This window comes from Pyrus communis, chromosome 4, assembly GCF_041283825.1.
Source record: "Pyrus communis isolate YQ-2024b chromosome 4, ASM4128382v1, whole genome shotgun sequence".
Classification (NCBI taxonomy): Eukaryota; Viridiplantae; Streptophyta; class Magnoliopsida; order Rosales; family Rosaceae; genus Pyrus; species Pyrus communis.
The window spans coordinates 3,383,593-3,405,188 of record NC_142568.1 but is presented as its reverse complement, the minus strand read 5'-3'; the positions used below and the strand labels follow the sequence as shown (position 1 = coordinate 3,405,188).

Here is a 21,596-nt window from a genome sequence, read left to right as displayed (position 1 = left end):
GATTAACCACGTGTGCGGTTCTTCTTACATTTACACTTCACGCTCAAACAGTCTGAAAAGGTGAAAAAACTCGGAGGTGCCTTTTCTTCTCCTCTTTCAAAATCTAAGCTCTCCGTCTCTTCTCTCCGACCACCACCTCCACCGGACTCCAAATCCAAATCGGAATCCTGTTGGGGTTCAAGTAAGTCCAGCCCATCTCTCCGTTTCTCTGCTTTATATTTTACAGTAAATGGTATGACTTTTCTTTCTTCTTGTTGTGGTTTTTATCTGCTGTTATTCAGTATCCGCCATTGATGATATTGATACCCTCTGATTTATTGACTTTGTTTTGTGCGCAATTCTACTTGTTGAGCTCATTCAAGTTCCTATTTGTTTGTCGGCACACTGCGTTTCCTGTATTTGTAATTGGTAATCGAAATTTGTGGGAGAAGAGAATAATGAGAAGAGAAATTAAGGGTGTCAATGTTTGGCCACATTTTCATGCCTTTCTCGAAGATTATAGAAACGCGAAATGACGTGGAATTGGGTGTTGTTGGTTATTTATTCTTAATTTTCTTCAAAAGATTTCTTAGATACAAATACGATTTATTTGCATATTCATCTATCCGCAAACTAAAGGGAACCAGTGAAGTCTTGAGTGCGCGGGCGTTCTTATTTCTGAGATTTTGAATAAGCTTGAGAGTCGATGGAGATATAGCTTAGCTTTCGTGTATTAGTGTTATTATAATCTTTCGTTTTGTGTTTGCTCGGTAAAGCATGTACATCCTATTAATTGCATCTCGCACATTTGTTCCACCATGTCTGTTTGAGATTTCATACCATTGCCCTCCGTATATAGCGTTGTCAAATAGAGGATAGTGAGGTTTGATAGTCTTTTGTCAGCGTGCGATGTTGCATTTGTTAATTGGTTGTAACATATTGATGTTGCTTAGAACACGCCTAGCATTGAAGGATATCATTTGCTATATGTTAGCGCATATAGGGTTTAGATAGGGGCCATAGGGCTGAGTGGCAGATGCGAATTTTTTAAACGGATTTGTGTGGCCGAACTGTAGGTGTTTTGCATCAAGGATTTTGTGAGTAGACCACTTCTCAAAACACACCTATCGTTGATAATACATATTAAAATCTATACCAATGCTGGATTATTTTTTAAGATTTTATGTCTTAATCTTACATTACCACATTCCTAAATCTTAAGCTTTCTTTGAGTGGAATTTATATGATTTGGTCATTTAATCATTTTCCTTTCAAATTTCAAGTTCGTGTATCCATATGCAGAACTTAACAGTCTGCTTAATAGCATGTTTGGCTTAGTGTATTTTGTAACTTGATACGTTGTGCTACAGTGGAGGTGCAAATGGATGATTTGAATGGGACAGTCGAAACTTCTGCAGAAGGGGAATCAAACAATATTGAAGTTGGCCCATGTCAAGAACCATATGAGGGTATGCTTTTTGAATCAGAAGAAGCTGCCAAAGTATTCTATGATGATTATGCCAGGCGTGTTGGATTTGTGACCCGTGTTTTGTCATCCCGGAAGTCTGAGCGTGATGGGTCAATAATCTCTCGTGGACTTGGATGCAGAGGGATCTCTGAGAATCGTAGAAAAGTAATGCAGAAGGAGTTTGGAGAACAAGAAGCTTGTCCGGCCATGGTCTTGTTGAAACAAGAGATGCCTGGAAGATGGGTTATCAAGAAATTTTTGGGGGACCATAATCATCTGTTAGTGATTCAATCACCAAAGATCCGCAAAACACTTGTAAGCTTCTCTTACTTTGCATATTTTCTCATACGCAGGGCAATTTCTGTTGATGAGTTTTGTTTTTGTAGATACTAGGTAACCCTAAACTAACTGTTTAATGAATCGTGTCAAATAACTAGACAGTAACCAAACGTGTGAGCTAAAAACTACAAAGATATATTTTCTTTGTTTCTAAACCAAATCTGATATATGCAATACTTAAAAAACAAAAATCAACTTATCACGATACCCATGAAAGTATAATTATATTAATCCTAACAATTACAAAAGCACTGGTGGAAACATTATGTTCTTTTAAGTATAACAATATAACACAGAGGGAATATCCACATACCTTCTCGAAAAACAACAATATAACACGGAGGGAACATTCCCTAAACTCTGGAGATTTCGAAGTCACATACCTTGTCTATTGTCTACTAAACCCACAAGAACAACAGAATTTAGAAACTACAACAACCCAAATTCCTAATTAAGTATCTTAGGAGTATCTTGACCGTATCCTTGGAGTATCGAAGAAGTATTGGAAGGTATCGTGGGGGTGTAGGTATCCGATACTCACCCTTGTCCAAATTTGGAGTATCGGTGCAACATAGCTTGTAACTTATATTAAATGAAAAAGGAAGAATGACGTGAAAGTCAAAGTTGAAGGCTACCGTATTTCTTTGTTCCTCTTTCTTGCTATCAAACTACCTTCCTTTATTTGATAATGTCAGCTTATCTAGAACTATTCGATGTATCAGTTTAATGAACTTTTTTGCTTTTAAGGATTAAATTGACTCCTTACATTTCCACTTTAATATGGAGAGCATACTTCTAAATGTTGAAAAGGAAAATTACAGATAATCTTAATATGTTCTGAAGCCTTACTGAGTCCCTGACCGCATTGGATTCAAGATGTATTTTTCTTCGTATGTAAAGTGTAATCCTGTACGTAACATTGAAAATTTCTAGGATGAGCTTAGCTTGGAATATTAACACCTTAATTTGTTATTCCTGAATGTGTTTTAATTATACCACGTTGATGCTCTCACAAAATATTCAACTCGTAAGCCTTTGATTATATATGGATTTCTTTCCTTTCAGATGGTTCAAAAATTGCTTCTTGTGAAAGTTCGTACTTTTGAACCGTCCAACTTATTAGTGTTCTATTGGCATTGGGGATTTTATAAATCTGTTGGGTTTTGGGAGATATCTTTTGTTTCCACATGCGGTCTCCTTTTCTTTCTTGGCTGTTTTCCTGCTCGAGATTAATATATCATACACCGTATCTACTATTTTTCTCCACAGTGTTCATTGATCATCGTTTTGCATATGTTACCAGGATGAGAAGGATAAGAAAATCCAGGAGTTATCTGCAGAGCTACGAGTTAAGAAGCGGTTAAGTGCAGCATATAGAGATCAGCTACTCGCCTTTATCAAGGATATTGAAGACCACAACGCGCACCTTTCAACAAAAGTTCAATCGGTTTCTAACAAGATAAAAGAGCTTGAAGCTAAAACGGGTGCTTTAACGCGATAGGCGATTTTCAGTTGTTGTGTGAGTATGATTTCGTTTCTAGGAGGGCCTTAATTGTATTTCTCGAATGTCGAATCAGAAACTCCGGACTGAGGAAAGTAGGAAATAGGATGCTTCTGAATCTTCTATCTTTCAAGTGTAAATATACCTCCATCATTTCCTTTGTGAATTTCCCTACATGCTGATCTCCTTCGGACCTCTTTAGAAAGTTCGTGAACCTTCTTATTTGGTGAGTCATGGTCCCGTGGACCTTGATTGCCTTTGGATTGGATATAAATTATTCCTCAGACCTTGATCCTTGCCAATTTAGATTTTTCTTTGTTTTATTACCTATTTTATTTTATTTTTTATTTTTGAAGGAGGACAACTGGTGCCAATTTAGATTTTTGGCGTGAGGATCCTCTTTAGGCCATCGCCCGAAGTTGTGACATTTGTATCCGAACAAGTTATTTGTACACTTGCATAGATTGGTGCGGCCAAACTCACCCCCTTATTTATGCCATCGATGAATTCATGTGACACATATTGACACATCTCGACCTACCTTTTGGGAGCTCACTGACTTCGGAGTTCATCGGAATTCCGAAGTTAAGCGCGTAGCGCGCGAGAGCACTCTCATGATAGGTGACTCATTGAGAAGTTATCGTGTGAATTCCTAGAAATAAAACCGTGAGGGCGTGGTTAGGACCCAAAGCGGACACTATCGCGTTACGGTGGAGTCGAGTCCGAGATGTGGTGGGGGCTCGGGCCAAGATGTGACACATATAGAGTTTTTATGTTATGCACAAAATCAAAATGAGCCCAATGAGTGTTACTTTTAAAATCAAAATGAGCCCAATGAGTGTTACTTTTAAAATCAAAATGAGCCCAATGAGTGTTACTTTTAAAGGTGCGTTTGTTATATCGGATTTAACGCATGCAAAGTATAATTTAACCAAAAATATAGTAAAAGGGTGTAGCGCGTGTAAACGCGGTAATTTTGTTTATGTTGGTCGCAGCGCGTAAACAGAGTGTAGGCTACTTGTTTTGTTGTGAAAACTTCCCTCGGTTCCCAGTCGAAAAGCATCTTCCCTTACATCCCCAGCAACTGAGACTAGCTCCGCGGTCCGCCTCCGCCTCCCTCAGCCTCCGAGTCCGGAGTCGTCGAGCTGGTCTTTCTGTTACCGTGTTCCGCCCTTCCAACGCTCTCCATCTCCTGCGGGACCCACCACTACCAGCGAGCCCCGCAAAATTGACCACTTGGGCTCGTGGAGCTGCCATGCGCAGATCGTTTTAGGACTTCCGCTTTCTTCAAACCTTTCGTCATTGGCGACTGTGAGTTTAAACGAAACCCTGTTTATTCTTTGTTCTTTGCTTTCCCTTGCTAAGTTTCTTATGATAAAGTAACTGTTGTAATTGATGCTTTTCGTATTTATAACTCCAGGGCTCAGGTTTATTTATTTTTTATGTTTAGATGCTGATTTGAAGAAAATTTGATGATTGTTTAAGCACAAACTGGCCGCATTCTTCGTAAAATTTCGCAACTTTTGGTGAAAAACCCATGATTTCTGTGTGTGTATATTGACTGTTTTTAGGTGAAATCATGATGTTGAGCTTACATAAATAGTTAAATTAAGAGACCAATGTTGGACTGTTAGTTCAAAATGTGTTTTGTATGAATCTTGACCATATGAAGGGATATAACGGCTCATGTTATTTGGTTCGACAATTGGATTGTTATTAAGAGTATCCTATGTTTTTCTAATTTTTGTTTTTGGACATTCAGTGTTCGAATTTAATGTAAGAAAAATGATTTGCAAAATGCCCTTTGGGTCTGTATATCAGTTGGTTCTTGTCTGTCTTTATAAGGCTGACTACCTTCATACTGTCTGCGGAATTGTGTAATTGAACTCTAAGTCTAACGACATTTTTTGTGGGGGATAGACTGCCATTGTACTATAAATTTTGTAAAGTAATAGGTAACCAAACATTAGAAAGACTCGAAAACTGGTGCAATAGGAAAAAAAGTGCCTCTTTCAAGAGATGCAATTTGTTAATTTGAAATTTTGGTTGGTCAAAGTTGCACACCAATGGCCTTATTCCTAAGATTCTTGCTTTCTCTGCAAGGAAGCGGTTCTCTTTTAAATGCCCTATTGAGAAACTTCCCTCTTGAAGGTACGTTGTCCTCCATGTTGTGCTTGAAAAAGTATTGTGCTTTAAGTTAGTCTATAATCTTTGTCTCAAGCAACAATAAACCCGCTCTTGGTTTATTTTTTGTGAGAAACCTTCTCCTAGTTATCAATCTACTTTTATCTGCTTCACCCATCATCGGAGAGAATCTGGAATCTGAAGAGAAATTAATGTCACATTTGAGTTCTCTTAGTTATGAATCCTCCATTGCTTGTAGGGAATATAGCTGTCTTAATACACAATGGACAAAGGTTGAGTCACGCCTCTTGGGCACTCCAATACCTGGAAACCGTTCTCGATGCTTAGAACATTATCTTCACTAAAGTCTTATGTACCTCATGTTTTCAAGATGGTTCTTCAGCGTTATTTTAGGTCCTATTCTGTATTATCATGAAGCTTAATATTCCATATGCTATACATAACCATACATGTGAAAACTTTTGTTGTTTATGATGAATATTAAACTGCTTGCCACAACCAAACTTACATCAGCAGTGTATTATTTATTTTGTCGATGATCTCTCATTGCCTTGAAAATTTAATGAAGCGTTAATATGTTATAGGATAGATTTAATGGCTCCTAATGAAAGACAACTAGGTAACTTTAATAGCGCCGTGTGTTCCAGTTATTTATTAGTGCTTGTTTGTTTGCCTTTATTTATTTATGTTTTGCAATGGGGAAAGTATAACATAAGTCATTTAAGCATTGCTTTTGTAAACCCTCGGTTCTTATGCTTTTCTTCTCCCTCAGACTCTGTTCTTTCTAAGAAATGGTAATGGGGCATACGCAAGTGCAGTGTTGACAATACAGAGGTTTTTGGAACTCAAAAATCTGCTGACAAGCAAATCACTTGTTGTAGAAGTTGACCGTCTATTTTGTCGTTGTTTGTGTGTCCAATTTTTGGGTGAAAATGATTAGTCAATTCTGTTGTTTCTTCTTGTAGGAACTTAATGGATCACCAATCTATTCATGGATTTGATTCAGATGAGAGTGACCTAGATATGCATGCTGAAACCTATGAACATAATGAAGGGATAGAAGATGTGCTTCCTGAGAATTTGGACTTGTGTGTAGATGAAAAAGAGGAGACAGAAGAACAATCGGCTGATCTACCTATGAACGTAGAAGCTTTAGAACCGTATATAGGCATGGAGTTCAACTCAAGAGATGAAGCTAGAGAATTTTATGTTGCATATGGCAGACGCTCCGGTTTCACCGTACGGATACACCACAATCGTCGTTCACGAGTAAATAATCAGATTATTGGTCAAGATTTTGTTTGCTCAAAAGAAGGCTTTCGAGCAAAAAAGTATGTGCACAGAAAAGACAGAGTTCTTCCTCCACCCCCAGTAACCCGTGAGGGCTGTCAAGCTATGATAAGGCTAGCTCAAAGAGATGGACCAAAGTGGGTAGTCACAAAATTTGTTAAAGAGCATAATCACAAGCTAATGAGTCCCAGCAAGGTTCCATGGCGGGGATCAGGAAAGCACTTAGCAAGTGAGGTACGTTGAGGAGTATTTTTTGACATAATTCTGAATGAAATGTTTGCATAAGAAGATTTGTCGCCAACTCACTGTTACTAAATACTGTGTTCAATGATAATGTTGAAGAAGACTAAAAAGATTACCTAATAATATTTCTTTTTAAAATCACGGATTTGCTTTTAGATTAATGAAATGGTTGTTAATCGTTGTCCTAATAGTTTAAGCTTTGGGAAGAAGTTGTCATCGAACAAAACTAGTGAGGAGAGACCCACGCACAAAGGGCAGTGCTGGATTTTAAAAGAATTGTTAATTGACATGCTAATAGATTAAACTTTGGGGTTTTTGTTAAACCAATAAAACTCTCGATTAGAGCGGTTAAAATGCTAATCCATGCTTTCAACTGTGGAAGAGCTGTGCGGATTGTTACCAGGCACTTGTGCAAGCCTGTTATCGTCTAACATTAGCCGTTAAGTTGAAGCTAAACATTCCTTGGTCTTTATATGAAAGCCCTTGTTTAGTAAACATGCAAAAGGATTCATTAATCTTTACATATTGATGTCTCCAACTTATGTCCTCCTATGTTAATTCCAACTAGGTTAACAGAAGCTCATCTATACCTGTGTTGATCAACCAACTGCCTAGGTACGGTTTATTTGTCGATCAACCAACGTGGAAGGATATTCCAGGAGACTTCACAGACACATATTATTGACATAGCAAAAACTAAAGCACCCATAAGTGTTGCTAGTATAACACAGATTAAAAAAATTACTCTTAATCATGGCACCTATTAATTTCTACGATCCCTGGTTTAGCATCTTAAGTTTTACAATGATGTAGTGACATGTCATATGAAAATCAATGATGTAGTGACCTAATATTCTTCTAATTTTCAGGATGAGAAGGATAAAAGAATCCGAGAGCTGTCCCTTGAGCTGTACAACGAGAGGCAAAAATGTAAGCGACGTTGTGCTGCATATGAAGAACAGCTAAATATAATCTTGAAAGATTTGGAAAAACACACAGAGCACATGTCAAAAAAAGTTTCGGATACAGTTCAGAGCATAAAAGAAATTGAGGAGGAACAATCAGAGGACTCGGATAGCGGATGGAGTTAATGCAACTTGTACCTTTTCTTGCCCCTTGCTTTGCCTTTGATGATGAGCAACCTATTTTACCAGTTTTTGGAGTTATGTAACTGCTAATTCACCTATGGTGTCGGTCGAGGTTGCCACAGAGGACAAATTAAGTCCACAGAATGACTGTCTTTCAGAAAATATGGTGGCAGCTGAAGTTTGGTGTCTGGATCAAGGTGCTCATCCTCGGTGAAGACTTTATGAGCAAATCGGGAAAATACTCGATAAAATGTTAGAACTCATATGTTCAAAGTGTTCCGGTCATTCTCTTGTTGAATCGTAATGTAGTTTTGTTTTCCTCTCTTATCAAATTTGAAATGTTACTGTAATTTTTGTTTTGTTGGTGGACTAAATATGCACCCGTAGGAATTGGTAAGCATTTCTGTCCAAGCCTCCGGCGTTGCTGTCGAAGCCTCTGGCGTGGTCAAGCCTTCTTCCGTACTGACCTTCCCGCAGAGAGGGTAGAGCCTTAGTTACCCGCCGGTCATAAGCCGGTAACAAGTGGAAGAGCAAGAACTTTCGGGTGAAAGACCCTCACTCGAACTCAGTAGGAAGCTAAAGGAATGAGGATCTTCTCCGGATCCTTTTTGTGAGGATCCTGGGGATCCTTTATCTTGTTTGTTAATCGTACATCGTGCAGCTAGTTTTTATCAGGTGCTGTTTGTGTTCAATTTTAAATAAAAAAATTTAAAATGATTTATGATAACACGATGTACGATAAATGAACACGATTAAAGGATTATGGGATCCTCTTTGGCTCCTCATTCACATTAGGGAATCCTTCATGGTCCAAATTACACAAATACATATTGTAAAACAGACAACCTGAGTTTCATTTCTTGATGATCTAAACACGTAACTCGAAAGGAACAAAATTGACTCTTATAGAAATGATGCCCTCCAAAAGCACACAAATATATATTGCATATTTCCGTGTCCATGTCCGTGCATTGTAGATACAGACTCACTCCTAAAAAACTTTCGATAAATTGAAATATAATTCTAGCTTTATAAAAAATTCATAACACAATTAATGACATCTTTTTTGAACAAACAATATTATCTACTTTAAAAAAATGGATGGGCTTAGTTTTACAATGAACTAACAATAATGTGGTTCAAATTCGTTTTTTGACGAGAATCGAATTTAAGACTTCTCACCTAAAAATAATACCGACAATTAATAACATTATTATCTCTTCACAAAACTAGAAAAATAAAAATCTCAAGCCATTTGACTAATCAACATTCTCTCTCCACAAATACTCTCTCTCTCTCTCTCTCAAAACTGAAATCACCAAATCTGCAGCCTATAATGCAGCATTTGACTAGGTATTTAACTAACACTTACCCAATCACAAATCGGATTTCACAACATTTGCCTATAAATTAAACCACTCCGACTATTTGAAGCTTTAAACCAGAAACTGAACATTCGATTAACGGTGAAACCAGAGTGCGTATCTGTGTTGCTCATCCGAACTCCCTTTCAGGTATCTCTATCTCTACCGTCCATGTACGTGGAATTCATTTTATTATCGAGGTATCGACAATGTAGCCAGTAAATGCGATCTCAGTAAATGCATGTTAGCGTAGCCAAATCCGTAATTTTCTACGTTCATTCGATATTTGCATGGTTGAAATAACAAATAATAATTAATATGGTGTTTGTTCTTGTGATGGTAGAGGAAGGATATATCGATATAGAGATAGAGTGTAATGGCGGCGGGTAGGGTGCCGCATCCGCCAGTGAAAGGGCCGAACGTGGTGAAGGAGATAGCAATGGGGATTGCGGTGGCGATAGTGGCGGCGATGCCGTGGAAAATGTACCAATGGGATTTGCAGAAGAGGACCAGGACTATGTATGAGTTGCTCGACAAAGGTGAAGCAACTGTTGTTGCTCAAGAATAAAATGTATATTCTCCGTCTTTCAAAAAAATAAATGAATAACAAGAAGCAAGGTTTTTGACATATTCCCCCCCTGAATTTTTTGGTTTTTCCCACTATGAGCACTAAATTGTTTTTGTGGCAAATTGGTCCTTGAAATTTTGCATGTCTCTTTCCGTTAAAATTCGACTTACATCCTACAAAACTAGAACGAGTGTGCCCGACTTATGTTAATTCACAAGTCGGGCACACTCGCTCTTATTGTTAATGTCATTTTGCTCAAAGCATATGAGTTACATCCTCAACTAACCCATTTTCTCATGTCGATTGCCTTTTAAGGTTATATCCCGCGCAGAGACATGATTTCGGAAATTTGAAAATTGTAGAATGCAGAAAGTGAGAGCAATTTAAATGAGGATAAAGTGAGTTATGCTTCAGAAAAAAATAGTTGAAGGAGAGGTCAAAGTCGATAATTTCGTTAGTTCAAGAGGCAAATTTATGTAACTTGAAGGTAGAACGTGGATTACTCATGAAGGAAACTTATCTCTTCCGATCTCCACAAATGATAGATTTGGAACAGATAAGCTCGTTCATGTTTAATCCCTTCTAATCCCCTCAAAGGAAAATTTATTCACCGCCACGGACATACATAACTCGAATTATGAGTTAATCCAATCCTAGTACGATAGAAAACTACAGCTTCCAAGTCAAGTCCCAGCTCCCAGGCATCGTTTGACAAGAACTTCAAAAAAAATAGCCATAAACATAGCATATCTCAAACGGATGCTCCTATTACACTCCGTAATCTCTGAAGGATGGGAACCAACTATGTAGCATCTACATCGAGAATTCAAGTATTGTACACGTTATTAGTCCGATCCCTTGTAGGAACTACTGGTAATAACAAACTTGCAAAATGAATCTCTTTATCAAACTTGCTAATATAACTATAACAACTTCAAAAATCTAAAACATTAGGTGAACCGTGGACGGAACAAAAAGGAGCGGTTCTAAGTTCTAACCCTAAGCACAATAAACTCTTAAAAAAAAATTATCTTCATTTATCACTTGAAACTAAAAGAAGATTTGACGCAAAACCGAGCAGAATGGTGTTCTAGGATTCATATAGCCAATCCCACTTTTTTAAAACTTAACTCAACGGTCACTAATCTAAGTGGATGAAAAAAAGAACGGGTAAAAAAAAGAAGAAATCAGTTCATTCCAGGACCACAGTAGCGCCCAACTCCTTAAGCTTGTCAACAATGGGCCCTGCCTCCTCTTTCGTCATGCCCTTCTTCACCACAACAGGGACCTTCTCCACCAACTCCTTAGCCTCCTTCAGCCCCAAGTCCGTGAAAGTCCTAACCTCCTTTATGATCTTGATCTTTGCCGCTGCATCAAACTTCTCAATCTTTATATCAAATGCGGTCTTCTCAGCGACCTTGGCAGCCGTGGAGGCCGGCCCAGACTCGGAAGCTGCCGGGCCAATCCCTGAGACTGCCGGGCCATACCGGTTGAGGCCCATTTTCAGCCTAAAGAGAATGGAGTAGTCGTGCCTCTCAAGCTTTGTGAGGTCGAGAAGCTCGTTGGCAATGCGCTCAAGTTTATGCGTTTGAGTCTCATTTGCTGCAGTTGCTGTGGTGAGGTTGCGAGAAACAGTAGCAGGCAATGTGGATAGGGACCTGCAGGGGTACTTTTGTGGTTAGGTTGGACATCCTGTGAACATCTGATTTCACAAAGGGTTCGGATAGGGACCTAAATGCAGATAATTTTCCACGTCCCAACTTACCCTGATCCTTGTTTAGCTGCAGTTCTGGCAGGTGACCATTTTACAGCCTGCCATATATGTAAATAAAAGTATTAAAAGGAAAACTAAAGAGTAACAGATATTACCAAGCCCAACTACTTTTGAGAAAGTAGAAAATAGCAAAATTTATGGGATCATGGAAAACGAACAAGTTCGGGCCTTAGAAATTTTCACACTATCATAGCAAATTAAACAAATACCCCAACTGGATTGGCATACAAAAAACTGTTGCCCGAATCTATGAAAGATTCAAAACAAATGAATGATGTGCTGCATTCAAAAATGGTCCCAAATATAGGTTAATCAAAACTCAATTTTAGAAAAATAATGAGGGTTGTACCCTAGCATGAGTGGAGAAGCGTTGTAGTGAGCTCGCCATTGGCAGTTAGCAAATCAACTGCAGAACTAAACATGCACCCTGTGGAATGCAAAATCGTCAGTATATACAAAACTGCATCTCATGCGTGACAGTTTCATTTTAAAATAAATTGTAGTTAAATAAATCCTAGCCTTTAGTTTAGTTTTGGGTATTACTAAAACAGCCAAAACTTTTTTTTTTTGCAATAATTTGGAATCTTATTAATTCAAGCGTAGGCAATAACAATTTTGGGAGCTCAATTGTTTGATAACTCACACGGGCAGATGGGGTAGCAGTAATTTGGTTCATCTGATTGCAAATACAAAATGAGAATGAAAAAGCTAAAGAATCTTAATAAAAGTATGATATACATGGTTTCATATTTAAATCTGATACAGCCATGTCGATGCTTTACAAATGGTTGCTGATACACAGAAAAACAGCAGTAGTCAAAGAGAATCGCTAATCAAATGGGTCAGCAAACATGCATAGGAACAACAGCCAGACAAAGCATGAAGATCCTTCGGAAATAGTTTCCATGTCTTTAAAAATGCGAACTGTTTTGCTTCTTCACAAGATCACTATTAAAGTCAATGTGCATTGCTAACTGTAGTTATACAGTCCACTGCCCAAGCAAATGAACAGCTATGCTCTTGTTAACTTTTGATTAAGTGACCATGGCACGAGTCATGACAGAAACATGAAGTACATAATCTCACTTCAGATAATGCCTAAAAGTAAGAAGATAAATATATATGCATAGGCAGGCATACAGAAAAACAAAAAGTGTAGATGCACCAAGAACTATAAACAGAAGGGCTTACACAAAAAAGAATAACCAAAATCTAAACATTGAAAAGTAAGCTCAGATGGGTTGGTTAAAAAATTGTCTTTTTAGCCAAAATGGTCTCTGAGATTGACATAACTCCTCATTTATGTCCCTAACAATTAAAATCGATAGACTGAATTTGTCCACTGTAAACCATTTTGGTCATTCCATGAGAAATTTGTCAATATCCTCGTTAAGTGCAGGAGTTCGTTTGATAAAAATACACTTCAAAAGGTGGTTACGTGGTCGTTCACGTGACAATTTAGTGAAGATATTGATAGATTTTTCACGGAAATACCAAAATGATTTACGGGGGACAAACTCAGGAACCACTTCTATGAATTTTATTGTCAGGAACCAACTTGAGGAGCTATGCCAATCTTAGGGACCACTTCTACCAATTTTCATTGTTGGGACCAAATTGAGGAGTTATGCCAATCTCAGAAACCATTTTGGCTAAAATGCTTAAAAAATTTAAAGCCCTTGAGGAAATGCCCAAGTTCATTTCTACGTTATTCTACAAACATCAGACTCTAACGAGATGAGCCTACTGACTGACTCTAATCAGGTTGCTAATAACAAGATCTACATTGCAGGATTACATACAGAAGAAAACTATACTATCGCAGAGGTTGAAAACTGTGGTATAAAATCAAACCCAGCAACCAATCATCACCAGCGAAAAAAAGAAACAAAACCCAGGAACACATAATTGAGAAAAGACATAAGGAGGTACCCGAATTGGAGAAAAAAGGAGTATTTAGAAATTGCCTACATAATAAAGCAAAAAACTGTCAAGAAATATTTGGGAGAATCCTTTTCTTCTCTGACCCTTGATTTGGTTTGGAAAAAAAAGTGGAAAGCTAGTAACTTTGGAGCAATGTTAAATCCCTCAATCCTTCTCTTTATCCAAATCCATGCCAAAACAATGACCCTCTCAAGGAATCTAATTTCTGTATAATTCAAGCATAAAACGTATCGAAAATTGTATAATTCAAGAGGTGTAAAAAGGCCACTCCCCACCTCCCTCCCTCTACAAATTTCTCTAAACTAAAGCTTGCACCTTCCTAAACCCTAAACCTTCATGGAGCACCCCAAAAAATCCCCAATCTGTATGACAAACGATAAGGCATTACCCAAAATTCCGGTTTAAATTGACTCGATTGGAACCAGAGACATCGACACAATTTACAATCCTGAGAAGAACACATATTAGCATTGAATGAGATGAGAAAACTTACCCTGTTGAAATCTTAAGCAGCGGAGTGAGCTTCCAGTGGCCGATTTGGGGCTGTCAGAGAGACCAATGAAAGTTTATTTCTTCACGTTCAGGGTTTTCGGAAGTTGTGATTTCAGTCCTTTAGTTTTTGATAATTCTTCTTTAGGACCAATAATTTCAATTGTCGCGGGTGAACCCCTGTAATTTACTTTTAATAACTTTTTACGATTATAAAAAATAATGGCTTATTAACTTTTCTGCGTTTTAGGGGCTCCATGTCAGCACACTAACTTAATATTTAACGGAATTTGATGGTAAAATGGTTTTAGGATATTTTTTTTGTTGTTGTCAAATTTAGGAATTTTTTTTTAAAGTGAGATCTTACATTTAAATCTCACTAATTATTGTAGCTCATCTATTGTATGGTTTAACTTATATCTTTATAATTATAAAACAAAATTTATACAAATAAAACTGATTCTACAAACAAACTCAACATAAATATAGTACGTCTTTGTCATCTATATAAGTAGGATACATTCGACGTACAAGTGAAAAAATAATAAAATACGAGATAATTAGAGCAATGCTCTATAAACTTTAACGCAATTAAAATTGTCTCTGAACCAAAAATTTGTAAGTAATTGGTCTATAAACTTATTATAATGTAAAACTGAGAGAAATTATTTTTATTTTTTAGCTAACTCTATCAGAACTTTTATCCATTTTTTTTTATTATTTTAAACCTTTTATTTTACATAAAAAATCTAACGTAATTAGACAAAAAGACCAGTACTTCATATTATAACAAATTAAAAAATAATAATCACAAATTTTTAGTTCAGAAACTAAAACTTATAAGAAAGTTTGAAGAATTGCTCAAATGGGTAAAAACAAAACAACCGAAAACCCTGGTCTTTTATGAGGATGGCCAACATGGGAGAATGAGGTGAAATTAGCCCAAGAAAGTTAATTTTGCATGGCAAATTAAGCCAAAGGGGAAGGATTTCTGTGTCAATTCCAATTTCTTGAGGCTATTTTACTGCAAATTATGGCATTTTCCATCTCCTCTCCTCTCCTCTCCAGTGGGAAATCGGATTGGGATTTCTGTGCGCAGTGCAGTTTTGGTTCTAAGACTATTTTCACAAAAACGCTTTTAACCATTTTTAAAACATCTCTAAACGAGATCTTATTCTTACTAAGTGAGATTGGCTATGAATTTTTTTATTATTAATAATTGATTTAGGGAAAAAAAATTCACGAAAATGCTTTCAGCTGTTCTAAAAGCACTGCCAAATGAACCCTTATTTCCACTCAGTAAAGTTAGGTATGAATCATAGAACGCTACAACGTTCAATTTTGCATAATGCTCTTCTGTTAACGTGACATTAATTTATTCAAACAAAGGCAAATTGCACATTACGAAGTCTACTCTTTGATCAAGTCTATTTCTTTTCTTTATCATTTGTAACTGTCCAGCAGGTTACTATTCGGGCAAGGAGCAAATCTCTGTAGCTCATCCAAAAATGCTTCTTACAGGTATAAATTCTGACCAGTTTTAAGACATCATACGGTCTATACAGAATCCTACTTACTGTGTCTTTATATTTGTGTATATGGATTTATGTCATGATCTTGTCGATATTCATTCATGCATAGAAATAGAATTCCTTGTTAAGGCTAGTAACTTCTAATACATATGTGTTTGAGTAGAATGAATTTTCTTCTTAACGTAGCGACGTAACGTAGGCGAAACACTTTAATAGAAAATCTTTGGAGAACTAACGAGCGTAGATAAATTCTCTAAAGGTACCTTGAAACTCATGGGGATACACACACACATATATACATATATACGTGTATACATATTTATGCATCCATGAATGAATTTCATAAGAAACCAAGTGGTTACTAATGAACATGTATTACTAGTATATGATTGAACCTATTGAGCGACATTATTCAGTTCTTGTTCCTGCTCTGAGCAGTTGGGTTTTTGTGGAAAAGAGGAGGCTTGTTCAGTTTTTTCCGGAACATGTTCAGAAACTATGGAGTACTTGGGAGCTTCGGCTGTTGGTTTTGATCAGCCTTGCCTCGCAGATTTCACTCGTTCACTTTGGCAGCCGCAGAAAGTATAATGTCAAAACCAAAATCAGAGTCTTCGTCTGGTTTGCATACCTTGTGGCAGATTGGGTAGCAACGGTTGCTTTTTGTGTCCTCTCCCGGAACCAAGGCAAGTCCTGTAGTTGTGATGCCGGCATGAGCAATGATTCTGCTCCGTCACTGGACGAAGAATTATCTGCTTTCTGGGCACCATTCCTTTTGTTGCATCTTGGCGGCCCAGACACTATCACGATTTATGCTTTGGAAGACAATGAGTTGTGGTTGAGGCACTTGCTTGGACTTTTTGTTCAATCAGGTATTGCAATATACATCTTTCTTCTGGCGTGGAACGCTAGCTGGCTCTCAAGTCTAACCATACCCATGCTTCTTGTTGGGCTTATTAAGTACGGAGAAAGGACGTTGGCCCTAAGGTCAGCAAACCGCAAAAAGCTTCGTGAGTCGATGCTCACACGGCCTGATCCCGGCCCCAACTATGCAAAATTCATGGGAGAATTTGCTCTGAATAAAGTAGAGGGGTACGAAGTGAGTGAGGACTGAAGAAATTGGTGAGGTTCTGTTGAATAAGTGGCCAAGTGGCCATACTTTAGATTAAACAAAAGAAGGTGGAAACACCTTTCCTTGTTTTGAGGAGAAAAAAAGGGAAAAGCAACAACACCTTTCATTATTGTGTTTTGTTCTCTTAAACACCCGTGGGTGTTGGTTCAAAGGTGTGAGCTCATTCATTTCGGTTTTGGAAGAAAAACAAGAGAGAAGAGAGCTTCCTTTTTTGCAGAGAACAAGGGAGAGTTGCAGAGAGCAGAGGAGAGAGCATTCGGCTCTCCCATTTGAAACAGTGATGCTCCTTCCCATTTGTTTGTAATCCCCTTTTGTTAGTGATCACTCAATCAAAGATATTTGTGCTACATTTTGTGGCTTTTGGGAGAGAAGGAATTTGGTATATGTTTCCATCTTCTCCATTTGTTCTTTGTGAGAGTGAGAGCTATTGGGTGTATGTGGGCTATTGGGTTTGAGAGTTAAAACTCTATTTGTAATCTCCTTTTGATATTAGTGGAATTTCCTCGCCGTCTCGAAACTGGATGTAGGCTTACGCCGAACCAGTATAAATCCTTGTGTCTTTTGGATTATTTGTCTTGTAATATTTTGCCGTATTAGCTTTGGTTTCATATTTGAAGCTTCCGCACAACAAGTTCATGTTCCACATGCTAGTAATTCCTATAATGTTGTTGATAGAGTAAACTCTGGTGAAGCAAACGTAGTGCTCAAAGCGCACGACTTATTTATGGACTTTAGGCGCCTATTTGTAGATCTCATCCTCAGCTTCCAAGATCGAGATAGCAGCCAATTCTTCTTTCAGAATATTGGATCTCCTGAAACTGCTTTGAAGTAGTTGAGGTTGAACTTGGATATGCCTATGATGCATTCTACCCCAAGGCTCCCCTAATTTATACTCGTCGGGGTTGCATCTTTCGCGCCATCATTTTCTTCACCACTTTTCTTGTTCTTTTGTGCTTTGTGGGAAGTGTGAGGCACAAGAACTGGATTGATTTGCTTATTACTTACACACTGCTAGTTGGAGCTATTATCTTAGAGATTTATGCAATGGTTTTTGTACTTTCTGCTGATTGGACAACACTGTGGTTGAGTAGGCAGGGTAAAACACCCTTTGCACAATTTGTCCAACGCATTCAACAGGCTGATGGGCAGAGGTGGTCAAATTCGATGGCTCAGTTCAATTTTCTTAGCTTTTGTCTCAGAAGAAAGCCTCCAGCTCCTCCTGGAATCCCAAAGAAGTTCTATGCTTCCTTGAAAGTGTGGCTCTTCAATCATGTAATGCAAAAGTTTGATGAAAATTTGAAGATGCACTTATATGTTACTCATAAGCCACTATCCAGTGAGTTGAAAAGGTTGATATTTGACCACTTGTCAGAGAAATCGCGTAGTGCTGGAAGTTTAACGGAGTTATGCGCCACTAGAGGTAATCTTGTCCTTGAACAGTATGGATTTTCGAATTACATGGATTGGACAACAAAAGTAGAATTCGACCAGAGCATTCTTCTGTGGCATATTGCCACAGATCTTTGCCATCAATGTGATCCTGCGGGACGTTCAGCCACAGAGAATTTGCATCGTGAAATGAGCAATCATATAGCAGATTATATGATGTATCTCCTCGTCGTGTGTCCCTTCATGATACCCATAGGAATCGGTCTGATCAGGTTTCAAGACAGCTGTGCCGAGGCCATGGAATTTTTTGATGCAAGAATTCTCAGTCATTCAGCTAAATCCGCAGCCTGTAAAAAGTTGCTTCGCGTTAGCACTGAAGTAAAACCCGCTGAAGTGAAGGGAGACAGAAGCAAATCTGTGTTATTTGACGCATCCATCCTTGCGTCATTGCTTAACAAGCAAAACGAAAACAAGTGGGAGATACTGAGCCAAGTATGGAATGAAATTCTAGCCTATGCTGCTAGTCACTGTCCTGGGAATTACCACGCTCAGCAACTCCGAAGAGGGCGGAGAGCTCCTTACTCATGTCTGGCTCTTGATGGCTCATCTTGGTATCACCGAGCAACTTCAGATATCACAAGGACATGCAAGAGTTAAGTTGGCTGTGTCCTAGTTCAGCTCTTTCTTCAGGGCAACTAGAGATGCATGACTCATCTTGGTTCGCATGCTACTGCATGCAATGTATACGTTTAGTTGTGTTCAAATTTAGCATTTCTGTTGCAAATGGCATTCCCTATTTGCAAAAAGGATCCTAAACGTTTCTTGTTGCACATGGAGCAACCTATAATAAAAAGTTTACTCTCTTTTGTTCGTGTAAATTTTCAAGAAAAACAATTTCATTGCTCCGAGATAAGTGTTATCTAATCGGTAATGTATACCATGAACCATCCCAAAAATTTATCCTACAAGACCTTACCTAAAATTTTGGAGCTCAAGACGCCTATCAAAATGGGAGGCCTCGGAGCTTAGGACCCCACATGCATAGCGTGCAGCCACACATACACATGTATGTATTTCTTTTCATGGTTTTGTTTTTCAATTGGTTAGTACTTAATAAGACATAATTAGGGTATATGAATTTTTATGTCTACTCTCCATTTAGCCATTAAAATACCTGTGCCGTCCTGGAGATGTTACATTTAATTCAAAAATACATTTTTATATGACAAGAGAAAGACAATATGTATTTTGTCCCATAAATTAAATACCCTTTATCCAAATTTTACATAGCAAGTAGAAACGTTTGACTCCAGGAGAGGAGAGAAACAAATTTTATATAGCAAGTAGAAAAGTACTCTAAGAGAGGAGAGATACAAATTTTACATAGCAAGTAGAAACGTTTACTTCTTTTTTTTTTTTTTTTTTTTTTTGAACAAACGATATTATGTACACTGTCTAAGGGGAAGGGGGTGGGCTTAGCCTTACAATGGAATAACAATAATGTGGTTCAAATTCGCCTTTGGCGAGAATTGAACAGAAGACCTCTCACTTATAAGTGATAAAAAATATCACTAGACCGTAATACTAAGTGACAAATAAAAACGTTTGACTCTAGGAGAGGAGAGATACACATTTTATATGGCAAGTGGAAAGCTGTGTCTATCTGTATTTGGTCAGTTGCACCATTGGAGATACAATTATTCAGCATAGGCAGATGACAAGAGCAAGTTACGTTGTATCTGTACTTTTATATGTTAATTCAACGCTTCCATATGATATAATCCTAAATTAATTAATTAGCGCTTAATTACAAAAATATTAAATGTATATTGCAGACTTGGATTCTTGGAGATCATAGGGGTTATACAGAAGTTAAGGACAAGGGAAAAGAAGCTATGGCTTCCGATGTCGTTTTCTTGGTTGTTTATCACAAATTAAGCTTTATGCTGTTTTGTGAAAAAGAACCGATCAATATGTACTCTAAATGGGTGATAAACAAGGTTGTGGGGACATATATGAGTTTTCAAGAGATGGGAAGTCATTTAAGAAATGCAGAAGAAAAGCAGACAAGTGATGATGAAAATGTTAGCAAGTCGATTGAAGAATTTTTGGGCATAGCTCATGATTTGGAGGACATTATCGACACTTTCGTCCTCGGAAGAACACGCAGGCGGAAATCTGTTTTCGTCAGGTGCATTACATTGTTTAAAGGTCTAAAGGCTCATCACAACCTCTGGAAAGAGACGATGCAAATCGAAGAAAGAATCTCGGCTTGGAAGTTGAAAATAGTAGAGCGACATCCTTTTGCTAACAATAATGATGATACTAACAATCCTGAGTCACAAGCTCCCGCAAGCTCATCAACATACTCGATGAACTACCCTCCCACTTAAGGCCATGCCTTCTCTATCTTGGGATGTTTCCAAGAGAAATGGATATACCCGTCAGAAGATTGTTTCACCTGTGGCTTGCAGAAGATTTTCTGGTCAAAAGGTCACATATTCAGAATAACGGAGTGACTGCTCCTGAAGTTTCAGAGGATTTGGCATTGGAGTATTTGGAAGATCTGGAAAAGAGAGGAATGGTCCGTGTATCCTGATCAGTATCCGATGCAAGTCCCAAGAGATGTTGTATGACAGGAAAATTCTATGACATCATTTTGCCCAAAGCTGAGCAAGTCGGTTTCTTTCATATTAACAAAAATATTGCATCGTCATCATCATCAACTGACCGTGACCATGTTCATCAGAGTCAGACACCTCCTCCTCGGGTTGCAGTTCGTAGGGTTGCCGAGTATGCTAACATCAAGGACTACCCAGCTGACTCAGAACTTTACATCCAATATCTGCGGTCTTATACATCCTTTAACTTCTAAAAGAAGGATATGCAAGCACTCCAAATTGGAAATTTTGTCACCAAGATCATAGGTAAAAGAGGCTATTCGCTACTCATGGTGCTTGATCTTGAACGTGTTTATAAACCTGCGTTGCCTAAGAACTGGGATATCTTTATCACTTGAGGTACCTGGGCCTAAGATGGACCTTCGTGGATGCTCTTCCTTCATCGGTTCGTAACCTCATCCATCTGCAGACCTTGGACCTCAAGCATACTTATATCCGTTCTCTCCCAGTTTCCTTTCAGAATATGGATTTCTTGCGGCATCTATACTTGAATGATATTCGTGTGGGTAGGATTTGGATGTTGGATAGTGGCCAAATTAGGCTAGGAAACAAAACAATAGTGATGAGGGAACATCATGATGAGGATTATGTTTCCTTGTTTTGTGGCTTGTTTTGTGGCTTAAATTGCTCCATGTTTTGTGGCTTTTTCAAAGCCATGTTTTGTGGCTTTTTT

The 21,596-nt window shown here is 38.0% G+C and overlaps 3 protein-coding genes and 1 pseudogene across 5 annotated transcripts; 3 read left to right on the top strand and 1 right to left on the bottom strand.

Moving 5' to 3' along the window:
* Window positions 1-18: 18 nt before the first annotated feature.
* Window positions 19-3,610, top strand: LOC137723503 (protein FAR1-RELATED SEQUENCE 2). 2 transcript variants are annotated; one of them, XM_068462696.2, is made up of 3 exons: window positions 19-181; window positions 1,350-1,762; window positions 3,090-3,610. In XM_068462696.2, coding segments are annotated over exons 1-3 (612 nt in total). In that variant the 5' UTR covers window positions 19-180; the 3' UTR covers window positions 3,288-3,610. The 2 variants fall into 2 exon arrangements, with proteins under 2 accessions (XP_068318797.1, XP_088548461.1); XM_088692335.1 differs by having other exon boundaries at window positions 19-232.
* A 682-nt stretch (window positions 3,611-4,292) lies between these two features.
* Window positions 4,293-8,403, top strand: LOC137723128 (uncharacterized). Of its 2 annotated transcripts, XM_088692334.1 has the most exons (4): window positions 4,299-4,598; window positions 6,017-6,051; window positions 6,398-6,956; window positions 7,835-8,403. In XM_088692334.1, exons 3-4 carry the CDS (start codon window positions 6,405-6,407, stop codon window positions 8,054-8,056), a joined length of 774 nt encoding a protein of 257 aa, XP_088548460.1. In that variant the 5' UTR covers window positions 4,299-4,598; window positions 6,017-6,051; window positions 6,398-6,404; the 3' UTR covers window positions 8,057-8,403. The 2 variants fall into 2 exon arrangements, with proteins under 2 accessions (XP_068318398.1, XP_088548460.1); XM_068462297.2 differs by lacking the exon at window positions 6,017-6,051 and having other exon boundaries at window positions 4,293-4,598.
* Window positions 8,404-11,001: 2,598 nt separating this feature from the next.
* Window positions 11,002-14,336, bottom strand: LOC137723242 (uncharacterized). Its single transcript, XM_068462398.2, has 4 exons — window positions 14,197-14,336; window positions 12,109-12,186; window positions 11,751-11,797; window positions 11,002-11,643 (listed from the first exon to the last, which is right to left on the bottom strand). The coding sequence occupies exons 2-4, from the start codon at window positions 12,145-12,147 to the stop codon at window positions 11,178-11,180; spliced, it is 552 nt and encodes a 183-aa protein (XP_068318499.1). The 5' UTR covers window positions 12,148-12,186; window positions 14,197-14,336; the 3' UTR covers window positions 11,002-11,177.
* LOC148697315 (uncharacterized) lies at window positions 13,497-20,635 on the top strand (annotated as a pseudogene).
* The last annotated feature ends 961 nt before the right edge of the window (window positions 20,636-21,596 follow it).